Source organism: Gymnoscopelus microlampas (assembly GCF_963454915.1).
Source record: "Gymnoscopelus microlampas genome assembly, chromosome: 11".
In the NCBI taxonomy this organism is placed as follows: domain Eukaryota; kingdom Metazoa; phylum Chordata; class Actinopteri; order Myctophiformes; family Myctophidae; genus Gymnoscopelus; species Gymnoscopelus microlampas.
The window spans coordinates 51,835,570-51,862,352 of record NC_139948.1 but is presented as its reverse complement, the minus strand read 5'-3'; the positions used below and the strand labels follow the sequence as shown (position 1 = coordinate 51,862,352).

Here is a 26,783-nt window from a genome sequence, read left to right as displayed (position 1 = left end):
AGATATCTCATCGATAGCAGGAGTTGGCACGGTAACTACAGAATAGAGTCCTACACATACTGGATCACATCTGCACTGACTTTATTTAAAAAAGAATCACGTTTCAGTCGTTATGATCTCACGTGCGAGCAAAGTGTGTGTTTTTTGTTTTTCAGTTGTTTTATAAATTCAGTGCAGAGGTGACCCAGTGTGCTCAAGGTTCAGGTTGTTATTTACATCTTGTGTACAGGTTCATAAGAGTAAAACTTATTTTTGTTTGGTTTCTTTCAGTCAATTAAGCAGCATAGGTGATAATAGTAAAGAGAAAGAGAGATAAAACAGTAAAAAGAGTCAATAGGCTAATTAATACTAATAAGATTATTTGGTCAGCGTATGTGGCAATGTATATTATATAAACCATCAGCTTGTGTGCAGGGCTCATTTTTACTTCTTTGATGTACTTTTGGGGGCTTTTGGATTCCCTGCACCACAGAAGAGAGCCAAGCAGTTTGGTCAGGTGTGCATGTTGTAACTACACAACCCAAACACAACCCAAAAGTGTCATTTATAGATCCTGAATCAATACAAGTGGCTCATCTTATTTTACAGAGGCACCCTGCTGATTTATATCTAAGCACATGTCTATGTCATCCATCTCTGACCGTCTGATCTCACTGTCCCACTGTAATAGTCAAATCTTTGTATTAATTTAACTTAGAAGAGTGTACAAATGGAACCAAATGGGCATCTGTTAATGTTGTTCCATTTGTACATTGTTAGTTGTTAAATGAATACAAAGGCATCTAAATGAAGCAGAAATACTACCAAATCTTTAAGGCTTTGAGTTACTCTGATGACATTGGATCAGACTCCATCTGGTTGTTGATGAAGTCTTTTCCAAGGTGAATCATGTGTTGCAGTGCATTCAGTACCAGTACATCAATGTCATCTTTCAGGTCAGTTTCTTCATGGTAGTTCTTCACAGGAAAGATGTTGTTCACCCGAATACCCACTTTGGTACTGCATTCCTCCATCTGTGTTGAGAGTAAATTGCAGTTAACATTCAACAGAGATTCCAGGAAAGGCGAGATCCATTTGCGACCAAGGTTGCAACCGAGGTCGCTAAAGTCACGACTTAGCTGCCGAGGTCGCTAATGTTTTATGCTTTTGCTTTTATTTTATTTTATTTTTTGTTTGCTTTATTGTTAAATTGGTTGTAACTGTAACTGTATTCTTGCTCTGTAAAGCACTTTGCGCTGCATTTCATGTCATGAAAGGTGCTATACAAATAAAGTTTATTATTATTATTATTATTATTAAAGTCCCAACGCACCTCGCCATGCCAGCTACGTCGGCAGCGTCGCGACCCAGCATAGCTAGTCACAACGTCCAAGTCTCAACTTTAGCCGCCTAGGTGCTAAAGTCGCAACCTCAGCGACCATAGCAACCTTAAGTCTAGGTTAGGTCGCTAAGCTAGGTCGCCAGCTACGACCAAGCGTGCCAGGCTCCCGACCGAAGCACGGACCACGTCGGCCGCATGTCCAACCCCCCCCACCCCAGCTCCCAAAGCTATCCGCGACCCCCCCCCCCCCCCCCCCTCTGCAACTTATCTATTCATCTGGCATCTATCATCTAAAGACCGCTGTCTGTCTATCAAATATTATTACCGTCACTTTTGCCTGTGGAAAATTAGTAGTAGGCAGCGGTTCCGGTAGGAGACACAACGAGTCGTTGTGTCTCCTACCGGAACCGCTGCTGGTCATCAAATTATTGTCTTAGGAATGAGACAAAAAACAAAAAAAATATCCATGAATCCAAGTCTCCATGGGGTGACTCATCCATTGAAACAAAGTTATTTTTTGGGCGAAGTGTCCCTTTAATAAAATACACCCGTGCATGCGCACATCCGATTACACATCCGGTTGAAGCCATGCTCGAGCCGCTGTTGTGTTTTTCCGTGAATCGCTAATGCGTGCTTACGACGGGGGAGAAAAAAAAGACGTCAGGACAAACCCACACACACCACAGAGGAGTTTGGAGGAGACAGAGACCGCTGTAGCGTTGCGTCTGTACTACTACTTTACATTTCACCATGGCCACTGCTGAAGCCAGCGATGGTAATGATGATACACAAACGGAAGAATTGGAAAACCCTCCTGCTTCCTTTAAGTCAAAAGTCTGGCAATATTTTGGCTTCCCAGTGAATTATGAGGGCACCCGACTCGTTGTTGACAAAACGGCTACCGTTTGTCGATTATGCTCCACATTGATAGTTGTTCCGTCTTCTCTTTTTTCCCTCTACACCTATACCTCTCGGCCAAAAATAGCCGATCTACAAGCTCACAACGCCTCGCGCGAGGCGTTGTGAGTTTGTACATCGGCTATTTTTGGTTCACCTCAGAAAAGGGATGGGGTTATGGTAAAAAAAATAAAAAATTAACTGTTGAAGACCCCTGGCTTAGCTTATTATTCACATTTCTTGTTTGTTAAAGCTCTTTCCTGTTCAAACAATGTGAACATACTGAAATACAGTTTTTTCTTACATGTTCAACTTTGTATTTAGATTTTATTTAGTTATAGAGCTTCACAAGAATGTTGTTAACTCATCTTAAAGAAGAATCTGAAAATGACAGTTGTTGTAAGGGCATAAAACCCTTTTTGTTATTCTCATTCTCATTTGATATTATTCAAATAAAAGGGACCTATTGAGAAACATGTGTTTTTCTTTACAGATCAAGACAATAGCCTAAATTAATAATCATATAGCCCTCAAAGCTGAAAAAAGGACGTTTTAAAAAGATATATCGTATCGAAAATCGAATCGAATCGTGACCTTAAAATCGAAGCGAATCGTCGAATCGTGGATTAGGCGTATCGTGACACCCCTACTATCTATCTATCTATCTATCTATCTATCTATCTATCTATCTATCTATCTATCTATCTATCTATCTATCTAAAGACCGCTGACTGCTATGTCTGGAGCCGGCCCAGACAGCTATGATGTCAGCTATATAATATAGTATACGATCTGATTATTGCCAGAGGTGGAGAGTATGTTTTCGTTCCCGTCACGCTGTGTGTGTGTGTCCCCCTAACCAAGCTAACATTGGTCAAGCTTCACGTGACACGAGACAATATGTTGTCACCAATGCTTTTGATTGGCTAGCGAGACGCATGACTAAATGTCACTTCCAAAAACCATTTATGTTTTTGGAAGTGAGGTAACATTGGTCAAGCTAACGGGATCAAGCTAACATTGGTCAAGTGACACGTGACAATATGTAATATAAATAGGTAAGACAGGATTAATCAGGAACAGTACTGGCGGAGACCTGTGCTCCGAGGAGCACATTTTCTAGTTAGGGAGTGCATTTGGCGTGTGCGTGAATATGAATCTGGTAGCTAGGGGATATTAATTCAGGTTCATTTAGTCACTCTACCTATGCATGCGCTCTCTCTCTCTTTATACAAACACATGGTCACTCTACCACATATTCTCTCTCTTATTCTGTCTGTCTGTCTGTCTGTCTGTCATTTATCATCTATAGACTGCTGACTGCTCTGTCTGTAGCTGACAGTAGCCTATACATAATATAGTATCTGATTATTTGGCAGAGCGTTTTGCATGTCCTAGAAAACCCAAATAACTCGAAAATGTTTCATGCATGCTTAATGTCCTCAAAGTTACGCATCCAACAAGCTTTGAACTGAGCAGATCGGACCTTCCGTTCCAGAGATAATGGCCAAAACATCTTGAAACGACGATTTTCAATTGAGTTGAAATTTATTTTTTGGGGGTAATAGTGGGGGGGGCAAAAACATAATCTCGCCTGCCCTAAATGTAATTCCTGGGGACGCCGCTGGGGTGGGTTTTGAAGGATTGGAAGGTAGGGGCATCGCTGAGAGTTTTGGGGAGTGCATTCCAAATCAAAAGGGGGGACCACTGTTGTGTGCGCGTTGGATGACAGGTCAGTGCTCACAGACTCAGAGACGCTTGTCTGCGTCTTTCCACTCCAGAAAAACATATGTCCAGTCAGGACTGCCTGGGCCAGTGAGAGTTTATGCAAAAACGGGTTGCGTTAGTGTCCAATTAACACACACACACACACACACACACACACACACACACACACACACACACACACACACACACACACACACACACACACACACACACACACACACACACACAGCCTAATAATCAGATACATATACATATAATCATGGCTACAGACAGAGCAGTCAGTAGTCTTTAGATGATAGATGCCAGATGAATAGATAGACAGACAGACAGACACCTGCAGGGGGGTGGAGGTCGCGGATAGATTCAGGAGCTGGGAGGGGGTTGGACACGCGGCCGATATGGTCCGTGTGTTGGTCGGGAGCCTGGCACGCTGGTCGTAGCTGGCGACCTAGCTGGCAAGCGACGTACGTCGGGACCTAAGGTCGCTGAGGTCGCGACTTTAGCACCTAGGCAGCTAAAGTTGCTTGGACGTCGTGACTAGCTATGCTGGGTCGCGACGCTGCCGACGTAGCTGGCATGGCGAGGTACGTTGGGACTTTAGCGACCTCGGCCGGCTAAGGTCGCAACCTCCGTTGAGGTCGTGACCTTAGCAACCTCGGTTGCAACCTTAATGAACTCCGTCGAGGTCGCAAATGGATCTCGCTGTCCCTCAGAGATTAACAGGTGGTTGAATAATCTTGTTTAAAACTTCCAATATTCTCACCTTTTCCTTCATGTTCTTGCTTTTGTAGACATGTTGTACATCTTTCTTCACCAAAGAACTGGCCTCATCAATTTTGGTGAGAATGCAGATCTGTGGAATGCCTGTCAAAAGTGCAGAAACATACTCAGCCCAACAAGTTTCTTTCTGTCTTTCTTTCTTTCGTTCTTTCTTATGTGACAATGGCACTGATGCATAATCATTCTTGTATGCTGTAATTCTTAACCACACTAATCATTTGTTGTTGTTGTTGTTCTTGTTGTTTTAGAAAGACAACAATTTTGAGAACAAATCATCAAGCTAAAATGTTAGATGCAAAAATTACCCATGTTGTCTGCAATGACTTTCATCTTCTTCATGGAATCTAGGGATGAAGTGGTCATTTGGTCAGCAGGAATGACCAGAACCAGAACATGGGTTTTGTCCTCTAGACTGGGGAGATGGTTGTAGAAAGGATCCTTATCGGACATCACCGATACACGATCAAACTGTACAAGAATTTAAAAAAAGGAAAAAGAAGAGAGAAGGTAAACAAAAATAATAATAATACATTGGCATGGAACATTATTTAGTTTTTTTTATAAAATGGGTTTGAATTACGTAATTTGGGTTAGTGATGACATGTTATCATTACACAAATGAATGAATCATGAGTCTGGCACATGCAGTCATTTTACCTTGTAACCATCCTTGACATGACCTTTCAGAACCATGTTAATGTCATCTTCACTCCCAAGGCCCACGATGTCATTGAACACGAAGGGGAAGAAGTTTTGTTTGTTTCCTCTTTTGATTTTATGGGTTTGATACTGTAAAAGCATGAACAGATCTGTATAAGACAGTGCTTGTAGACAAGGCTTCTAGCATCTTCATCACAATATAAATCATACTGTAGATCAATGTCATAATTATGATAACAGAAATAGAACACAACAGACTCCAGTATACACAAGTGCCATAAATAACACTTTCATGAGGTTGATGATTTCAAACCCAGTTGAAACCCACTTACATTTGTAATCAGTTTATAGAATTGCTGCAGGTGGCTTTGTACAGTGCTACTGTGTATACACTAAAGTTGTATGATACAGTATATATACATTACTAATTACTTTCACTCATAGATATACTGAAACAAAATATGTTACCTACTTTAGTGGTGTAACTTGTATCACCAGCAATTGCATCCACATGTGCAGCCTGGGTCATTTTCCCCCGTAAGATGCTGCTGACAGAGTTGATGAAACTGGACTTGCCAGATCCTACTGGTCCATGGAGCAAGATCCTCACGTGTTTGATGTTCTTATTTTCAGGGTGAAATTCCTTCACAATGTTAAGCAGTGTGTCTTTGTCTCTGAAGAAATAAAATGAAATAGTAGACAAACAATTGTAATCATTTAGCAGATAACGTAAGCAAGTGGTGTATGGATGTTTTCGAGGAAGTCATTGATACACTTTAAGTATAATGTTATTTGCTCAGAGATTGACCAATGATTCCAATATGATATATGTATGATATATAAGGCATACCATATTTGAAGATTTTTCTTTCATAATCTAGGATATCTGCACACCAGGCTCAATATAACAGAATGCTCTACCATTATGTGCACACAAGATAAAAGACAAACAAATCAGACAGAGACTTCTGTCAGTAAAGCATTTATTTTCTTACTTTAGAATGTTCTTACCCAAAGTTGAAATCTTTCCATGGTTTAACTGAAAACAGAGGACAGGTCTAAGACAACAATCTACAAAAATAGCTTCAAATGACTATATATTATAAATCTCATCTAATAATTAATCTAAGGATTGAATTGTTTCAGGTCAGAAACAGGATCATGTAACGGTTGTGTCCAATCTAGACACAGGATCTAAATGTCTCAATAGAAGATCAGGGAGACCAAATAGAACCATACCAAATGTATACATATATATTGTATTAACATACTCTACCATACATATTGGACAAAATAAAATTGTATTCACAAAAAAAACAAAATGATATTAATAATAGAGCTTTAACATAGCAGATTCTGCAATGTTATCAACAACTCTTACTCTCAGTGTCCTGTTGTTTCTTCTTCTCTGGTTCTCTGAGGATTGAGAAACAGAGGATTACATCAGATGAAATGACAAACCCGCAAGAACAGACACTAAAATAGGACAATCATGGTCATTAAAACACAACCCACATTACCATGTAACAAGTGTCTTAATTAAGTATCAGAATATATACGGTAAGCATACTGTATATACAGAAGCATGTTAATTATAAATTAAAACATTTGGTTTTCTCTTTCAGTTCATCACTTGGCAAAACTCAGTCGCATTGGGAATACACCTCCTCAGAAATGTTTTTAGAACTTTCAAAATCAAATGTAATTTAATGTAATGTAAACTCCAGAGACCAAATTACAGTAAGAGTGAAAGATATTACCTGGTGCTGGTTGTGTCCTGTGGGCGAGTTCCGAAAGAGGCTGAGAGAGAGAGAGAGAGAGAGAGAGAGAGAGAGAGAGAGAAAGAGAGAGAGAGAGAGAGAGAGAGAGAGAGAGAGAGAGAGAGAGAGAGAGAGAGAGAGAGAGAGAGAGAGAGAGAGAGGGATATAGAGGGAGAGAGGTGTCAGGTCCACATGAACATACAATGCGCCACTTTTGCAGAGTTGTGTCTCTAATATACTGAGGCTGCCTGTTGGAAAGGTGCCAAGACATGCATGCATTCGCGCACACACACTCAGTGATGTTACATATGATTGTATAGTACAAGATTTAACTAGCAATGCTCCATATGTACCTTTTTAAAAGTGGATTAATTGCCTTAATTGCTCCGTTGATCAGACACCAGTGTGCCCTTGAAAGAATTGCGTTCAAAATGGCCTTATACACAATGTATATGCATAATGTATATCTATCTATCTTTATTTCATATTTTGATTGTCTGATTGTTTTGAGACAACAACATGGATATAGCTAAATATATAGAATAACACATAGAATAACACCTAGACACTGTATGTAATTGTGCCAAACATGACAATACTGGTTGACATCTGACATTAGAATATATGTTTTCTCTTCATGTTCGTAATGTAACTTACGAGCCGATCCTTCCAAGCAGTCATTCTCAGTGGATTTCAAAGTGGTCTGGAAAGTTTTAAAAAAGCATGTTATTAGACAGCGAGAACAACAGCTTGTGTAGTTCCCAGTGTGACATCATTACTATATTTATACTGATGTGTAATATACTGGTAAAGTATATTTAGTTATTTAGCTGATGTCCTTATCCAGTATAACAATGGATAAGGGCAGGTACACACTGTAGGACTTTTAAAGTGGTCGGGGAGTCATCTGATCGTTAAGCATTACACACTGCAGGAGTTATTTCTTGAAATCGGCTGTCATATATCGTTGTGGTTTTCACCCTATAGATTGATCCCTGACCAGGGATTACACACTGTAGGATAGTCCACTAGGATGCTGTCCAGAGTCAGACCCAATACATACATTTGTGTTTATTCCAATTCATTTTTTTTTTTTTTTTTTTTTTTATCCCGCGATTTTTGTAACCCATTTTTTTCACCCGGTGCCAATTTCCTAAGTGATCCTGGGCGCTACACCAGCGCTACACCAGTCCCCCACAGCCAGGGAGGCCAGGGCCGAGCTCATGCTTCCTTCAGTGCATGAGAGCCAACTGACCTTCTTGTCACCTGACAGGGGGGAGTTTCCCTGGTTGGACGTAGCGCGTGGAAGGAACACGTTATTCCAACCAGTTCCCTTCCCCTCCATCAGGCGCCCCGGCTGTCATGGGGGAGGCGGTATAGCGACCAGGATTACTACATGTTTTTGTGAGGGTATTAACTACCCTAGGAGACACGGGGAGAACATGCAAACTCCACACAGAGTAGGCCCTTTCGCCAACCCCACCCTGGGTATGGGCGCTGATGACGCGGAGGAGAAGACACGCCCCCAGCGCCCACAGCGTCCCTGGCGGGAATCGAACCCAGGACCTTCTAGCTGTGAGGCGACAGCGCTACCGACTGCGCCACCGTGCCCCTTCCAATTCATTTTAATCAACGTCTCCCATGATGTATATATGCGTCTCTCTCTCTCTCTCTCTCGCTCACTCTCTCATTTTGTTTTATAATGTTTAAATTAATACAGGACTGGACAGTGATATTACGGCAGGGACTGTTTGTTGTGGTTAGGTCCAACGACCCTCCATAGCCATGGTGGCTGTAATGTGCTCTCATTGGCTGTAGCGTACAACTCCTCGCAGAGTCATCTCAGCCACTTTCATACTGTATGATACTGTCTCATGTCGAGTCGGGACAGAGCCGAATATCTAACCTGGTAGATATTTGAAAACGGTCGGGAAGCCATCGCCAAGCATAATTATCGTGGCCGCCGCCTCTCGTAGAGCCTTTCACACACAGCGACCAAAAAAGGTCCCTAATAGCATAATCGGACCAAATATCCTACAGTGTGTACCTGCCTTAAGTGCAGCTGGGATAAGCCCAGGACAGAAGGGCCTTCTGGACAGAAGGGCCTTCTGTCCTCCCGATGTGTCCTGAAGCAAGACATGAATCCCTAACAAGCTTCAAGGAGCACCGTTCTTCACCTGACCCTGAACTCAGACCTCTGAGTAAAAAAGAAAAAAAGAATATATACAGTATAATATACAGTATATATATATATATATATATATATATATATATATATATATATATATATATATATATATATATATACAGTATATATATACATATATATATATATATATATATATATATATATATATATATATATATATATATATATATATATACATATATATATATATATACATATATATATATATATATATATATATATATATATATATATATATATATATATATATACAGTATATATATACATATATATATACATGTATATATATATATATATACACATATATATATATATATATATATACATACATATATATATATATATATATATATATATATATATATATATATATGAGAAAAAAAGCAATATGATGAAAATGATATTCATTTGTAAATTCATCCATTACCGAAGAATGACCAACAGCCTCCAGGACTTTCCTGAAGGCTTCCTCATTGTGGCTGCAGGTCAGGAATGCACCTTCCCAGAACAGAGTGTCGACAGTGAGGATGACATCTTCTCTGCTCACATGTCTACTGCTGTCATCTAGACGAGCTGCAACATCATATCTGTGATGCATCACCACCAGAATCACTGGTTTACCACCTTTTAAGAGAGAGGAAATGAATAAATTAATTAATATGGATGGATGATTTATACATCAATTGAACCAAAAAGCTCTCATCAAAGGATTTCTCACTTGGAATCGTTCCCATTGCCTCCCTGACATCAGTTCCAGTTCGTGAGGGGCTTGGGCAGAAAGCCAGGATGTAGTCACTTTTTTCCAAAGAATTCCTCTGAATCTGTCCATTATGTTCAAGTTGTTTAACTAAGGTTTCATGGGCACCACCAGTCTCTCCAGTCACAACAACACAGACATTGAAGATCTGCCCTATTAGCAAGATAGAGATAACTGTAAGGCTGGAGATATTATTGAGGAAACAGCCAAGCTGAAAGTGTAACTGTTCTACCCCGGATTTGAACACTAGTCTCCTGTGCAATTGCTGACATTTTCACCACTGAGCTAATAGAGCCTGTCTGTTTCCTCTGGGGGTAAATTACATTTTGACCTTCAGGTGTCCAGAAACCCGAAACAGGATTGTGTAAAAAAAGGTTGTGTCCAACCTTGTAGTGCTGCACGATATATCGTTATCGTATCATTATCTCGGTATTAACATGCGCAAACTCAGTATCGCAAAAGGCAACGATATATAGGCGATATAAAATGTTTTAGCCAGTAAATAAACCACCCCTCAGTTTCTCCCTCTATATCCTGTGCCTTTCCTCTGTGTGTGTGTGTGTGTGTGTGTGTGTGTGTGTGTGTGTGTGTGTGTGTGTGTGTGTGTGTGTGTGTGTGTGTGTGTGTGTGTGTGTGTGTGTGTGTGTGTGTGTGTGTGTGTGGGGGGGTCTGGGTGTGTGTGTGTGTGTGTTCAGAGATTTGAGGAGAGCTGCCTGTGATGTGCTGCTGTGTGTGTTTGACGCTGAATCACACTTTCAAAATAAAGTTTAACCATTGAACATGGCCTATCATTTGTCTTGCAAATCATTTTTCAAACTTTTGAACCCTTCATTTTAAGTCAGGAGTTTACAAAGTTTCAAACATGGAAAACAAAACAATATCCAGGGAGAACAGTGCCAAAATGCATATTCTGAAACTGTGTTTTTGACAAATTTGAAACTCCGAAAATGTGTTGGCGAAACATTGTAAAATGTGTTTTCAGAGATTTGAAAAACACTTTCGGCCTATCAAAACTTTTTTCAGATATTCAAGACTTTTTTCAGAGATTCAAAACAAGTTTTTCAAGCTTTATTTTAAGTTGGGAGTATTCGAAGTAATCTGACTTATGTGTGCTGTGTTTTTGTGACGAGCATACATGCGTGTGTCAGACTCCTACCAGCTGCTTCATAGAGCAAGACCTGCACTCGCCTATCAGTGAAAATTAGTTACTGCAAGCTGCCTAAAGCCTTCTGTAAGAAAAGCTTGATTGTTTATGTCCATTTGTCGGAGTGACGTTCGTTTAATTGAACTCAGTGATTTGCCGTGACTTTGACTCGTCAAGCCAGTCAAACAAGAGTAAACACTTGACTTCCGGATGGTCAGCCTTCAAAATAAGAGCGTATGTCATAGGAAAGTAGGCTAAGCGTTTTTCTTTCGGTCAGATAAATTCTAAATAAGAGTGAACTGAGTCTGACTTGCTATTTAAAAAAAAAATGCTTAGATTGAATTGTTGCTATACACTTAGAATATCAAATAACAAGTGTGTGAACCCAATAATAGGATACTTGAAGTTAAGAGTAATACTGACTTATTGCTCATAGTATTCTAGTAGCTATTCTGTTTTTTGAATAATGCTTAGTTTTCATTGTTGTTACACTTAAAATATAGAATATGAAATTTGAATAGTAATAGCGATATCAAAATATTTCGCATAAATACAGAGAAATTGTGTCCATATCGTGCAGCCCTACAACCTCAGGATCTAAATATATCAATAGAAGAGCAGGGAGACCAAATATAATCACACCAAATGTATACGTATACATCGTATTAACATACTCTACCATTACATCTGCCATTTTATCAACAACCCTTACTCTCAGTGTCCTGTTTTATCTTCTTCTTCTCTGATGGGCTGAGATTTGACAAACAGAGAATGACATCAGATGAAATAACAACCCACAAGAACAGACACTAAAATAGGACAATCATGGTCCTCAAAGTACAACCCACGTTACCATGTAACAAGTGTTTTAATGAATGAGGAACAGTATATACGGTAAGAATATTAAACCGTATTGATTGATTGATTGAATATTTTATTAGGCAAAAAATGTAAAACAACACATTTATATTTAAAATACTTTATCTAACAGGTCCGTTCATAAAAGTCCTTGCGGACTTGTTTCCAATGAGGGCCTTGGTATTCAATTCATAGACATATATAGTGGCACCACAGTTCGAATATCATTACACAAAGAAAAAAAAAAAAAAACATAAAAAAAAATATATATATATATATATATATATATATATATATATATATATATATATATATATATATATATATATATATATATATATATATATATATATATGTACAACAAAATAAAATAAAAAAAGGGGGGAAAGATATGTACAAGAACAGGGGGGGGGGTCGGCTGTCTAACGGGAAAATGGTACTACCTCCTCTTTTGGCCTCCTGAAAGGTGATTTTTTAAGGCTCTTTGAAATGAGCCCAGCGAACTGCATTTTTTGAGGGATGGGGTTAGACCATTCCAATCCTGGGTGGCAGTGCTGTAGAAGGAGAATTTGCCCATGTTTGTTTTATGGGTGGGTGGTACCAAATTGTTGTTAACTGGTATTGTGACTGTGGGTGTCACTAACCTTTTGGAGGTATTTACTCAGATATGCGGGAATAGGGGGCATATCGGGCAAATTTTCATTTACAATTTTGAAGGCCAGTCCCATTTTTAGTTGTTTAACCCTGTCTTCCACCCTGAGCCAGCCTAGGCTGGCAAAATGGGTGGGAGAAAGGTGGGTCATGGGCCCCAATCCGAGGAGTAGCCGAATCAGTTTGTTTTGGGAGGTTTGAAGCTTAGTCTTCAGTGACACTGAGGTGTTGGAGTACCAGGAGGTGCTAGCATAGTCAAAATGTGGTTGAATCAGGGCCCCTGAGAGGGTCCTGAGGGCCTGAGGGTTGACAAAAGAGGAAACTCTGCCCATAAATTTGGTTCTCAGTACGTTAATTGTAAATTAAAACATTAGGTTTTCTTTCAGTTAACTTGCCAAAAAAAAACATTTACACCTCCTCAATACATACACCTCCTTGTAAAATATTTAAGAACTTTCAAAATTGTACTTCAGTAAGAGCGAAAAATATTACCTGGTGCTGGTTGTGTCCTGTGAGCGAGTTCTGAAAGGGTTTGGGAGAGAGGCTGAGACAGAGAGAGAGAGAGAGAGAGATCGATCAGGTCCTCATAAACATACAATGTGTTACTTTAGCAGATTTGTGCCTCTACTACTGTCTGTTGGAAAGGTGCCAACAGGTGCATACAAGCATGCGCACACACACACACACACACACACACACACACACACACACACACACACACACACACACACACACACACACACACACACACACACACACACACACACACACACACACACACACACACACACACACACACACACACACGTCACAGATGAACGAGGGTGAGAGAGCTGTAGGAAAACAGAAATATACCAAAAATGAGAATAACTACTCCTCATTTGTATCATGGGACAACATTTGACTAGCAATGATCCACATATACTTTTTTAGTAGTGGATAATTTCTATGTTGGTCAATTCAAAATCACGCTGAATGCAAGAATATGGTTACTCTTCATGTTTGTAATGCAACTTACAAGTCAAATTTAAAAATGTGGTCTTCCAGCTGGATTTATTCTAGAAAGTTAAAGAAAAGGCATGTTATCAGACAGTGAGCACAACAGCGTGTGTAGTTCCCAGTGTGACATCATAACTATATTCATACTGAACCTTTATTTCAGGGATATTCATTGAGACCAGGGTCTCTTTTTCAATGGCGCCCTGTGTACAAAAAGAACATTTACAACAATGGTTTTACAGACATGACAAAGACAACAAGGTACACATACATATAATAAAATAAAAAGGTTTTCAAAAAATATATATATTAAAACCAAACATTACACCAAGCAAGTGCATAGGCATTCTTAAGGTCAGCTAAAAATCTTTTAAAAAAATAGCAAAAGAAACTAAATCTAACTTTTCTTGACATTCGTTCCATATATGGAGCATACACACTGAAGGCTGTATCTCCCAGTTTAGTACTGGTTGTGGTTGTAGGCACCTTCAGCAAAATCTTATCTTGAGATCTGGTACCATGACTTGAGGTATTGGGTTCTAACAGTTTTGTCAAATACAGAGGCAGTTTGCCAAGTAGTGCCTTGTATGTAAACAGGGTGACATGTTGTTTACTTCTAAGAGCCAGGGAAGACCATCCTACTGAGGTGTACAATGTACAGTGATGAGTCCTGAAACCTGCACCTGTAATAAAGCAGAGTGCACTGTGATAGATTGCATTCAGGGGCTTAAAAGTACTGTCTGCGGCATGCATATTTAAAATAATTAAAATAAATTAATACATTTTTTTAATTAATAAAGTAATAATTTATGATTCTTTGCCTATCGGTACATAACTCGGACGGGGCTGAGTAGGGTCAAGCGAACTTCGCAACGTTGGTGCTGAGGTGTACTGTATGATCAGCATAAAAATGAGTTTTACAATCTTAGATATGTAATTTGTTGATATATCACTTTTGTGTTACTGATGTATTATATACTGGTAAAGTATATTTAGTTATTTAGCTGATGTCCTTATTCAGTATAACAATGGATAAGTGCAATTGGGTTTAAGCCCCTTCTGTCCTGCCGACGTGTTCTTAACCCTTATGCCTTGTTAGGGAAATGTGTGTATTTTGTAGGTGAATTTGTGAGGTAATTTTGGCTGTGATTGTTCCCTAGCTATGACATTTTAGAGGAAAGTGTCTACTGTGTTTTAACTGTGACATGTTTTTGTTACGTTGGGAGTGTTAACTACAAGATCTATACCATAGATTTCCATTATAAACACATTTGTTTTATCTGCCCCTTTAAATTAAATGTTCTCCCTTTTTTTGTTAGTGTATTTTGTTAAGTGTATACAAAAATGGTAGGGGTCTATTATCAAAACTGGCATCTAAAGGGTACATTTTTATTTGTGATTAATTGTGATTAATTCAATCATAATATAAATTAAACAAGAACGTCTTCATGAAAAAAATGGGGCAAATAATTGGGGGGATATATTGTTCTTTCATAATTTTATTGCAGTAAATACACAATTTTACTTAACATGCCCAACAAAAAAATGTGTACAAAAAAGTAATAATGCATCCAAATCTATCTTCTCACTTATTATTCAGATGGGTCAGCCAGTGAAACTAATCATAATCAAAGTCAAAAGTGTTCTTAGAATATTGAATTATAAAAGGGTATTTTTCAAAAAAGGCGTTAGTGGTATATGATGAAAACTGACATCTAAAGAGTTCAGTTTTACTGTGATTAATTAAATCATTATATTATTTAAACAAGAACTCCTTCATGAAATAAAAATGGGAAGAAATATTGATCTTTCATAATTTTATTGCAGTTTAAAGTTCAAAATACAAATCTTGTAGTTAACACTCCCAACCTGACTTTCAAGGCATAATGGTTGAGCAAGACACTGATAATCCCTAACAAGCTTCAAGGAGCACCGTTCTTCACCTGACCCTGAACTCAGACCTCCATGTACAGTAGTAGAGGCCTCCACTACTGTTAAAAAAAAAGAAACGAAAACAAACTAGAAGAAGTGCTCCTCGGAGCACAAGTCTCCGCCAGCAGACTTGTGTTGGGAATGTTGGGAATGTTCTAATTCTTATGTTCTAATTCTTACAAAAAATAGAACATGTTACTGTGTCATAGTAACATGACACAAGTGTCCTATCCGTCTGTATAAGTGTCCTATCCGTCCTGTCTGTATAAGTGTCCTATCCGTCCTGTCTGTATAAGTGTCCTATCCGTCCTGTCTGTATAAGTGTCCTATCCGTCCTGTCTATGTAAGTGTCCTATCCGTCCTGTCTGTGTAAGTGTCCTATCTGTCCTGTCTGTGTAAGTGTCCTATCCAATTGTTACAGTATCCGCCATTTCTCAGCCATTTCGTGATTATTCCTGTCTCACCTCACTTTGAAAGAGGCTAAGACTCTTTCAAAGTGACACATGTATTTATAGGCCGCTATACGTCACTAGCCAATCAGATCACACTATTTCACCGTATTGTCACGTGTCACGTGAGGCTTGACCAATGTTAGCTTGGCCGAGGGGGGGGGACGGAAAGTGAAAACAATGTCTCCTGGCGGAGACAATAATAAGAAAACTAGAAAAAGTGCTCGGAGCACAGGTCTCCGCCAGGTCAGGTAGGTTATTGTGGCCTCCTGGTGGTGCTACAATAGGCCATTTGTTCTTAGGTCTTGCACAGCAATCGGACACTGCATTCATGATTTGAGGCATGTTGTTCTAAACAGGCCACTCCTGCAAACTTTAGATGTGAATCTTAGCCAATCGGGATGGAATATGAAAAATCAAACAGATCCATCTTGATCACATGTGTACCGATGTGCGTGAAATTTGGATAAAATCGGAAGGAGTAATGTAAAGAAATATGTTTTACATAAGTCGGCCTCCTGGTGGCGCTATAAAAGGCAGATGTGAAAAATGCAGGGCAAAGGTTTTTCCATGACCTCTAGGGAGTGCGCATACAAAGTTTTACACAGATTGGTGCAGTTATAGGTAAAAACACAAATCGGTCTGTTATAGCGCCACCATGAGGCTGATTAGAAAAATCTCAGGTGGAATTTCTTCCTCGGCATAGTGGGAATGTATGGGCAAAGTTTCATGGAAATTGCATGCTGTGTTCATAATTTGAGGAATTTTGTTCAAAACGGAGCAGTCCTGCAAACTTTGGCCATTTTTAGCCAATCAGGATGGAACATAAAAAATCTGAAAGACCCGTTTTGTTTAATGACTATAGAGATACTGTGTACTGATTTGCGTGATGTTTGGACAAAATATGTACGAGTACTGTGAAAAAATGGGTTTTGCAAAAAGCGGCCTCCTGGTGGCGCTATAACAGGGCCATATGAAAAAATTGGGGCAGAGGTTCTGAATTGGCATCCAGGGAGTGTGTGTGCAGAGTTTCGCTGCGATCAAGCCAACGGTGCGGGAGATTAGCTGTCCACAGACGGACGGACGGACGGACAGACGGACTGACGGACGGACGGACGGACAGGGGGTAAAACATACTCTTTCCCCATGCCTAACGTGTAAATTAAGCCAGTACCGAAGTATGACCAACAGCCTCCAGGACTTTACTGAAGGCTTTCTCATTGTGGCTGCAGGTCAGGAATACACCTTCCCAGAACAGAGTGTCGACAGTGAGGATGACATCATCTCTGGTCACATGTCTACTGCTGTCACCTAGGCGAGCTTCAACATCATGTTTGTGATGCATCACCACCAGAATCACTGGTTTACCACCTTTTAAGAGAGAGAAAATGAATAAATAAATGAATGTGGATGGATGATTTATACATCAATTGAACCCAAAACCTCTCATCAGAGGATTTCTCACTTGGAATCTTTCCCATTGCCTCCTGGACATCAGTTCCAGCTCGTGAGGTGATTGGACAGAAAGCCAGGATGTAGTCACTTTCTGCTACAGATTTCTTCTGAATCTGTCCTTTATATTGAAGTTGTCTAATGAAGGTTTCATGGGCACCACGGGTCACTCCAGTCACAACAACGAAGAAATTTAACATCTTCCCTGTTATGAAGATACAGATAACTGTAAGGCTGGGTTAACAGTCAAGCTGAATTCATGTATTTATTAACAGAATTGTCATGAACGTTTATTACTTCTTTAGTGCCTATCACAAACAGGTCAATCGCATAGATCACAAGATTATATATCAATTAGGCCATCAGAATGTTTTAATTATTCATCATCTATCATTATTTGATTTTTAATACTACATATTTGATGTGTCACAGGTACAACGCGCAAGTTGTTGAGGGTTTGTTACATAATAGATAATGCCTTACACTTTGATGTGTCCTTTGATGTCTATTTTTGACCATCTTAGTCAAGAAAACAAAGTTATTGCATTTTAATATAAAATATTGGTGTTACATTTGAATGCCATTTTTTTTTTTTACCCTGAATGACACATCACTACTACAGCCCATTTAAATGTGATTCCTTCAACAATAACAACTATGGCCCTATGAACTATTATTACTAACATCACCATTTGATTTTTTTTTTTGCTGTTTTTCAGTTACATAAAACAAAACAACAAAATAATAAAAAATAAAATAATAAGGATAAGATGTTCAAAATACACAGGCTAGCTGAACTTAGATCACTTCCATTCTAGAGAGATAAATGACCCATACAACAATACACATATAATGTAGATGACTTTGACGGCAACTGTTACATGAGGTTAAGTCTCATTACACCAGTAATTAATCAGCATTCAACATTTAAAACAAATCATTAATTACATAAATCTAAGAACATTTGTGCAGAAAACTGTAATTAATAATTAAGCTAATTATGCATTAGAACACTTTGGTAATGTTCTATTCAGTTCAGGTACACTACTATGTTCTCATCTGTGCCATGCAGTTCTCTCCTTATTAGACTTATAGACATAAGGAAGCAGCTCTTTACTTTAGGATGTTAGTAATTTAAGTTCAGCTAGCATGCATATTTAATAATATGTTGTACTTGTATTTTACACAGTTTTATGAATAAAGAATAACTAAAAGGAATATAGTATATGGTGCTAGTAATAGTACTGCATGGAATCATTGTTATTTCTGAAATAATCACACGTCATTCGTATTAGTGGGCTGTACTGATATGTGTCATTCAGGCTTGCTAAATGCTATTTTATATTAACATATAATAACTTTGTTTCGCTGACTCAGAGAGACAAGCAATTATGGAGTTAAAGGTATTTTCATAGATTTCTGCATTTGTCTCAGTGTAAGGCATCTACATATAAAGATCATATAATACCTTAACATGCCATAGTTTAAATGATAATATTTTGTTCATGAAACAATTCAATACATATTGCATGAGTTGAGTTAACTTATATTATATTAATACGTATTTATGTTATTCATTTTTGATAGCCTCTGGACAACAAATGTGCACGTCACACACATACACACACACACGCACGCACGCACGCACGCGCGCGCGCGCGCACGCACGCACGCACACACACACACACACACACACACACACACACACACACACACACACACACACACACACACACACACACACACACACACACACACACACACACACACACACACACACACACACACACACACACACACACACATTTTGGGTGAAACATCTCTTTAAAGGTAGGGTAAGTGATTTACTTTGGTTAAAATAAGTGTTAAATAGCTCTATATGATAGTACTCATTGCTATAGGGTGTTTGTTCAGTAAAAGGAGTCTCCATTTCTCTCCAGCTCTTTATTAAACGGGAGATGCATTTACAGTAATCTCTCCTGATTGGCTTAAATGTTGTCACCTACCTGAAAATGTACTATATTCTGTTTACTAAAGAGCTGGAGAGACCCCTGTGACCCAACAAACACTCTGTAGCAATGATTACTATCACAATATAGTACTTTAACCTTTTAAGAAAAAAACAATCAAACCAGTTGCAGTGACATTGTGAAACTTCTGCTAGAATATGTGTTTCTAAATGTCTTGTAACTTTATTTAATTAGTAAAAGTGTTGTAGCACATATATGGTGTTGTAGTACATATATGTATTATGTTCTTACCATGAGCCTGTTGTGTGCTATGTTGTGATGTGTTTGATCTGAGGGAACAGACAATAAACAGAACATAACATGAGATGAAATGACCCCCAGCAATCAGGTCAATAACAATAGGACAGAGAGAATGCACTGCTAAGCAGAAATCCAGCAACACTGAATTATACAACAAATATCAAAGTGCACGGCCCGATAATATCACAAGAACAAGAAAACAGACAGAACTCAATGAATGTCCTTTTCACATAGATGTACTGAGCACTCAATGAATGTCCATTTCACATAATATGTGAAATGGACCTTCTATGTCATAGATCGTCTGGGTGAGACACCTCATAAACCTATGTGAAATAGACCTCCATTGATTGCAGGCAGTTTTCTTGTTTTCAGTAAATATAGGACAGGTGGGCATCACAGTACAACCTACACCAGTAAGACTCCCTAATCGGGAGATAAGCGACCGTAGGTCACATGTATACAGAAGAGGGCTGTAACGGCGGTTGGTGTGTGTGTGTGTGTGGTGTGGTAGAGAGAGTGTGTTTATAGGGGAAAGGAGGGATTGTTTGTGGGGGGCAAGCCCCCGAGTTACGGCATTTTATGTGAGCTGCAGTGGCAGGGGGTCCTCCACTGGGGGCGCCACCACTTTTGCATCCGTTCTGGAGCACCAGGAGTGGGTGGTCCCCAGGAATGCCCCGTGAGCAGCCCCGTTGGGGTGGTCATTTGGTAATTTGTCCACATGTGCTCATTTTTTACACTTGGGGGTCCCCGAGGCAGCTGGTGGTCCCTGGAGCTCCGGGGGTCCTTGGAGGGTGTAGTTTGGCAGGTAAGGAGTGTGTGTGCAAAATGTGGCATGGATCGGGGCAATGGGTGCGGAGATATGAGCAGGGCAAAAGTGTGACGTGTGTGACGGAGTGACGGAGTGACGGACGGACACCTGGAGCAGCTTTCTGTAGTAAGTGCGACCTACGGTCGCAATTAGCCATTACCATGTGACAAGGGTCTTAAATAATAAGTATCAGAATCAGGTTGAATTTTTTTTCTTGATGGAAAAGATCCATCAAGACGGCGGCTTGGGAAACATAAAGTCGCCCGTTCATGTCCCGGCCTGATCGAAGTGTCCCTGAGTAAAACCCTTAACCCCTAACTGCTCCTATTAGTGCTCTACTAACGGCGCTCACTGCTCCTGATATAGTTGGGTAAATAAATGCAGAGGACACATTTCACATAGCATTATGCACAAATACACAGTAAGTGACAAACACACCACAAAGGAGTGGGGACCAAATTATTATTGTTAATTATTATATTGATACTGTTGTAATATAGCAACATTTAAAAGGCAAGCATTCTTCATTTATAGAATACACAGGACCACAATGTAAATATGCTTTAAATGTTTTAGCATCATTGTATAATTGTACCGCTGTACTTTTTGAAAACTGTTAAAGTAAAAGTATTCAGTCAATCAAAAGAGATGCTGTTTATAAAATGGGAACGTCTACTTGCAAAAGCATGATGATTTTCGCTCACCCCTCCTTCGATGTTGTATCCCTTGATATCTCAATCGATTATTGTCTAACAAAGGTTATTTGGGCAACAACTTTTTTTTTTGTCCGATAGACCTATGTACCACTTCAGCCTGTCAACTGTAATGATTCTATCACAATGCTTCTAGTCCAATCTGTAAGGCTCCTCCTCCCTTTACTGCTCTGAGTCACACTGATCTCACTGCCTGCTAACAAGCCTACTGTAGAGTACAGTGGAAGTCAGTGTGGAATTTGTATAAGACATAATGTGTTACCAACCAAACCAGAAAACCTTAGTTTAAAAATTTTATTGGATTTATCCTGTAAACCAGGTGCTTTCAAGATAAACCATTCTGATGGAAAATCTTTACAACATTGAACATGAGACTGTTATTTTTGGAATTACCTGAATGTAAAATTGTTTTGGTTTGATGGAATATTTATCTAAGACATTGACTGGTTAAACTACTTTTAGTTTTAAGGTAAATTTATTGTAAAATCGTGTTTATTTTTAAACTTATTTTTACTTATATTTTGTTTGGAGCATTTTATTCATAAACAGGCCTAAGGAATTCACAAATACAAGAAAAAGGAAACAACACATAAAACTATTGGAACATTATATGTTCAAAATTAAAGCACACAAGCAAATGCAAGCGAATTAAACACAATACAAACAACAATTTTGTAGAACCCTAAATATGTTTCCTCAATAACCGACCATGCTTGTTTATATGATACCACTATGTACTGTATACCTTTGTAATGTCCTGTGCTTTTGTTCATTTTTACACTTTTATACTTTTACTCCCAGGAAAACAAAATATGTTGGAGACACCTGGGCCAAAACAAACTAAAGGACTTTCACTGGTTAATATTTTTTCAGCAGGAAGAGGCTGGCTCAGATTTGAGGAATTTAAAATATGTAGTCTATACTGTAGCAAAATGGCAAACTATCAATTCAAACAACAATACAACATGCTTTATCACTTAATTCAAAGGAGGTCACTGCAAGGCATACACAACAGCACTTTGTATTCATAAATTGGCATCTAGTGCCATCTAGTGGTCACTTTTAGCAACGTCAACCACATGATTGAATGAAACAAGCTTGGTTGACTCAGAAAGACTTTTGCATGACACTGATAGACAGTCAGGTAGATTGAACATACTATGGAGCAAATGGGGGGCAATTCATTCAATCTGAAGATTAGAACACCTTTTAACAAACACATGAAGAGTGCTGGGCGTCAAAACATACTGGACACTTGGTAAATCTGGGCAGCAAAACAGAGTGGGCACTGGAAATAGTGGGCACTAAAACAGAGTGGACACCTGAGAAGTCTGGTCTACTTTGTACATGAAGTCTATTTATTCATGAGAACATCCACACAGCGCAAACATTACATGGCGATAAAGAAACATTTTATTATTATTACTTTTTTTATTCAGAACAAGGTCAGTTCTGAGGTGTCAACTATTTTCATTCGTCGGCCACCGTTGTATAAAGACCTTGCTAGTCCCAAATTACGCTGGTATTAATTGTTCTAATGTGTCCCATGCCCCCCCAGCCCACCCTCGATACCCTGCAATGTGTATATTGTGCTAACAGTATAGACTAGAGCAGTGGTTCTTTTTCATGTCAAGGACCCCAAAATTTACACTTATTACCCCACGGACCCCCATTTGAAAAGATAAGCCAGGGACCCCCGTAAGAGAAGGTTTTTATGGCTCTCTAGCAGTGATTCTCAACCATTTTAATTTCAAGGACCCCCAGTTTAACATGCATTAGAGGCTACGGACCCCCATTTAATGGCATTTATACCTCTGGGACCCCAATTCATATTGTAAAATCAATGTTAATTTAACTCTCAGAGTTATAAGGGCCCATTTGGTTCCTGTCCATCATTTAGCTGGGGACCCCCTGGAACCCCCTCAAGTACCCCTAGGGGTACCCGGACCCCACTTTGAGAACCAATGGACTAGAGGACGTCATCGGCAGACGTCCATGTCCTTCACACCACTCTCTCCCACCTGGGGGGGAGGAGGATGGGAGAATGGTGCCCACGGACAGCTCTGCGTTCAATACCAAAGTAACCTCCAGCCTCCAGCCTGGTCAGTAGGCTGTGGGAGTCAGGACCTACAGTAGGCCTGAAGGCAGGTCTGTGTGACTGGATTGACTCTCAGCAAGGGAGTGCCACAGAGCTGTATCCTCAGCCCACTCCTGTAGACAACTATACCTACAGTACGACTGTGTGGAAACAAAACAAACTTCAAACACCATGTTGAAGTTTGCAGATGACACAGTAGTGGGTGGGGGCTGATGAGACAGCGAGGTGACCAACCTGGAACAGGTGTGAGGAGGACAAACACCACCTCTCACTGAACGTGGTCTTTGTGGACTACAGGGAGGAGAGGGACCCTCAACCCTCCTGTCACCATTAATGGGGGTGGAGGGCAAGCCTTATACAGAGGTCCCTGGTCGGGTGCTACACCAGAATGTTACGTGTGGTACTGAACATCAACCAGGACGAGCACATTACCAACAAGCGTCTGTACGGGGCACTACCAAGTGTATCAGAAAAGATAGCAGTCAGGAGGATGAGACTAGCCGGCCACTGCCACCGACACCGAGAATTCGAGGTCAAAAAGCTCGTACTGTGGGAACCAACACACGGGCATCGATCAAGAGGACGTCCCACATCTACCTACGTGGATGTACAAAGGAAAGATGCTGGTGCAGAAACACCTACCTACGTGGATGTACTAAGGAAAGACGCTGGTGCAGAAAGCACAAAGGAGCTGGCCAGATGTATGGAGAACCGAGATGACTGGAGACTCATCTGAGGACGACGTAGAGCGAGAGAGGGTGGACACCTTCATGTGTTGTGGGTAAATATACAGGAGTGTCTTCCGTGAGGAAGAAGCCCAACAAACCCACGGTGAGGCCTTTAGGAGGGCCATTCAATCAATCCGCAAGTGGAGCCTGCAGTACCACCACGGCCCAAGGAACCATCACGCCAGAAGGAAATGTTTGGATCGGGGCGGTGCAGCTGATCTGGCGCAGCGCTCAGGTCCTGGACCTGGTGAGACGAAGGAGGAGCCCGGCCAGGAGTCAACCCACAGAGCCTAGTCCCTCCACGTGCCAGAGCCTCCCCGAGTCCCGGCAGAGTACTTCAGGAGAAGCGGACTGAGTGGCCCTGTCTTGCCCTGTAGGACTGACCGTGGGTAGCTACTGGGACGTAAGTCGGGGCTTGATCAACCCTGGCTGGGTCACCTGGGCGAGGGTGTATGTTGCGAGACCCGAAACACCCTATGACCCCAAGCTACAACACTGATGATACGTCCCAGTTGCATCCATGTGATGTTTTTCCTCATGAGAACCTGAAGTGGGATGGACACACAACTGTGGTCATTGCAAAAGCACAACAGCACTGGACTATAGATAAAAAGGTCTGGGACTGTGCGTCCCAGAGGAAAATGCCTACAGCTCCACATTCCTCCTCTAAAAACTCCACTGGCTTATCAGTGTCATTTGAACGTTTGGTGTGGATATATCACATACTACTTAAAGTATGTGATACTTTTACTTAAAGTGGAATTTTGCCCCACGGTTTTCAATCTCGAGATTTCAATCTCGTCTAGCGAGACACTTCCGGTGGGGCGCATTCAAGACAATCACGTTGCATATAGTGTTCTGTCACTATGAACGTCAGATCTCACAAAAAAAAAGAAAGCTATCAAAATATGCGATCTAGCGCAAGGCCTATTGGCGTGCGTTTTTAGCTGTGGTGGACCCGGGATGGACTTATGATATTTTTCTACTGTACCATTCATCCTAGTACCTAATCATCTCCAGCAGTTGAATGTTTTAAGTGTACTTATTCCTGGTCATACCGTAGCTTACATAAGCAGTGCAACTATAACACTGTAACACTTGGCATTAGAGGACAGAAAACAACAAACCCCTCAAAATCAATGGACTGTGTTTAATAGAAAATACTCAGCTATGACAAACCTTCACGCTGCAACAACAAAACATACTTTATGGGAAGTCGTGTGTGGATTATAGCAGAAACGGGAAGGTTTTAAATAAAGGGGAAAAAAGAGCAAAAATAAACTGTGATCATCCAAAGCTATTCAGTTTACAGAACATCCCAAATACCTTAAGACCAAATCCTTCATTCATGGTGACACAAACACACACACACACACACACACACACACAGCTGTCACATCTGTTCTGTCATCAATATGCTTTAACCCATGCATTCAATCCGAGAACGCATGTGTGTCATTTTAGATTTATGAGCTTGTAGATCTGCTATTTTTTGAAAAATCATGAAAATGTGTGCAAATCTTTGAATATATAGTTTTTTTTAAAGCAAACATTTTTTTACTCAAATCTTTGTTTCTGGGGTGATTCTACAAATGTCTTCTAAATCCTAACTGAAATTTTCTGAAATTGCTACAATCAGTGGTTCTCACTACTAAGTAGATCTGCTATTCTTAAATAGCCAACATATAAAATATCCAGATTTTGGAAAATATTTTGGAGGCACTACCCACACGCTTAGCTGTGCTCCTTACAAGCTGTACCTCGTTGTAAAGGTGACTAATCAACGATAAAAATGATATAAAACACAATACCAATTGGTATTATTAAAGGGGAGATATAATTGGCCAAAGTTAAGTTTCCCAACTTTTTTTTTAGCAGTTTATAAAAATAATGTTGTTATACATCGTCTCTGTCGGGTGGAAACCTCATTATGTCCAAAACTGTTACTTTTCAAGATTCAAATTCAAAAGTAACAAAAATTGCAGATCTACAAGCTCAAAACGTGTCGCTTTGCGTCGTGTTTCGAGCTTGCAGAGGTGTTCCCGCCTGGAAAGGTAGAACAACCTACAGGTCTAACAGGTCTAAATGGGTTAACCCATTCAATCCGGGAACGCATCTCTGTCCTTTTAGATTTATTCGGCTATTCAAAAATAGCAGATCTACAAGTTCATAGTGCGCTATGAGCTTGTAGATCTGCTATTTAAAAAAAATCAACAGATGTATAGATATGGTACGTCTGGACCAGACGTACCATATTAAACTAGCAGGCGAATAGAAACACTTTCTTTTTTATATTTATATATCACAAACTGTGCAAAAAATATGATTGTGGTCATTTACTCCTAATATACTTTCACACAGGGAAGCTATGCTAGATATATGCTAACTATGACACATACATTATGGTTCTCAACCTGTGGGTCAGGACCCCCAGGGGAGTCCCCACACGATTTTTTAAAGGACTTTTAAGACCTTTTTAATAGGTAAAAAAAATGCAAGAAAAAGATCATTACTGCATCAAAAGTAATCAACAAACTATACTATAAGAACTGGTCAAACGTTGGCC

General features: G+C 39.8%; 2 protein-coding genes across 2 annotated transcripts in view; both read right to left on the bottom strand.

Annotated features, from left to right (window-relative positions):
- Positions 1-567: 567 nt before the first annotated feature.
- Positions 568-26,783, bottom strand: part of LOC311054858 (interferon-induced protein 44-like) — a gene marked incomplete at its 5' end in the record, with an annotated part of 203,507 nt that continues 177,291 nt past the window's right edge. The window contains 2 exons of the mRNA XM_084070856.1: positions 568-1,013; positions 4,710-4,810. Coding sequence (XP_083926982.1) covers positions 825-1,013; positions 4,710-4,810 — 290 coding nt within the window. The 3' untranslated portion in view covers positions 568-824. The remainder of the gene's footprint in view (positions 1,014-4,709; positions 4,811-26,783) is intronic.
- Positions 5,015-21,496, bottom strand: LOC311055754 (uncharacterized protein; the record flags this gene model as incomplete). The annotated part of the gene is made up of 7 exons (XM_084072021.1): positions 21,383-21,496; positions 19,859-19,896; positions 17,611-17,802; positions 9,783-9,979; positions 7,804-7,849; positions 6,768-6,802; positions 5,015-5,194 (listed from the first exon to the last, which is right to left on the bottom strand). Exons 3-7 carry the CDS (start codon positions 17,795-17,797, stop codon positions 5,015-5,017), a joined length of 645 nt encoding a protein of 214 aa, XP_083928147.1. The 5' UTR covers positions 17,798-17,802; positions 19,859-19,896; positions 21,383-21,496.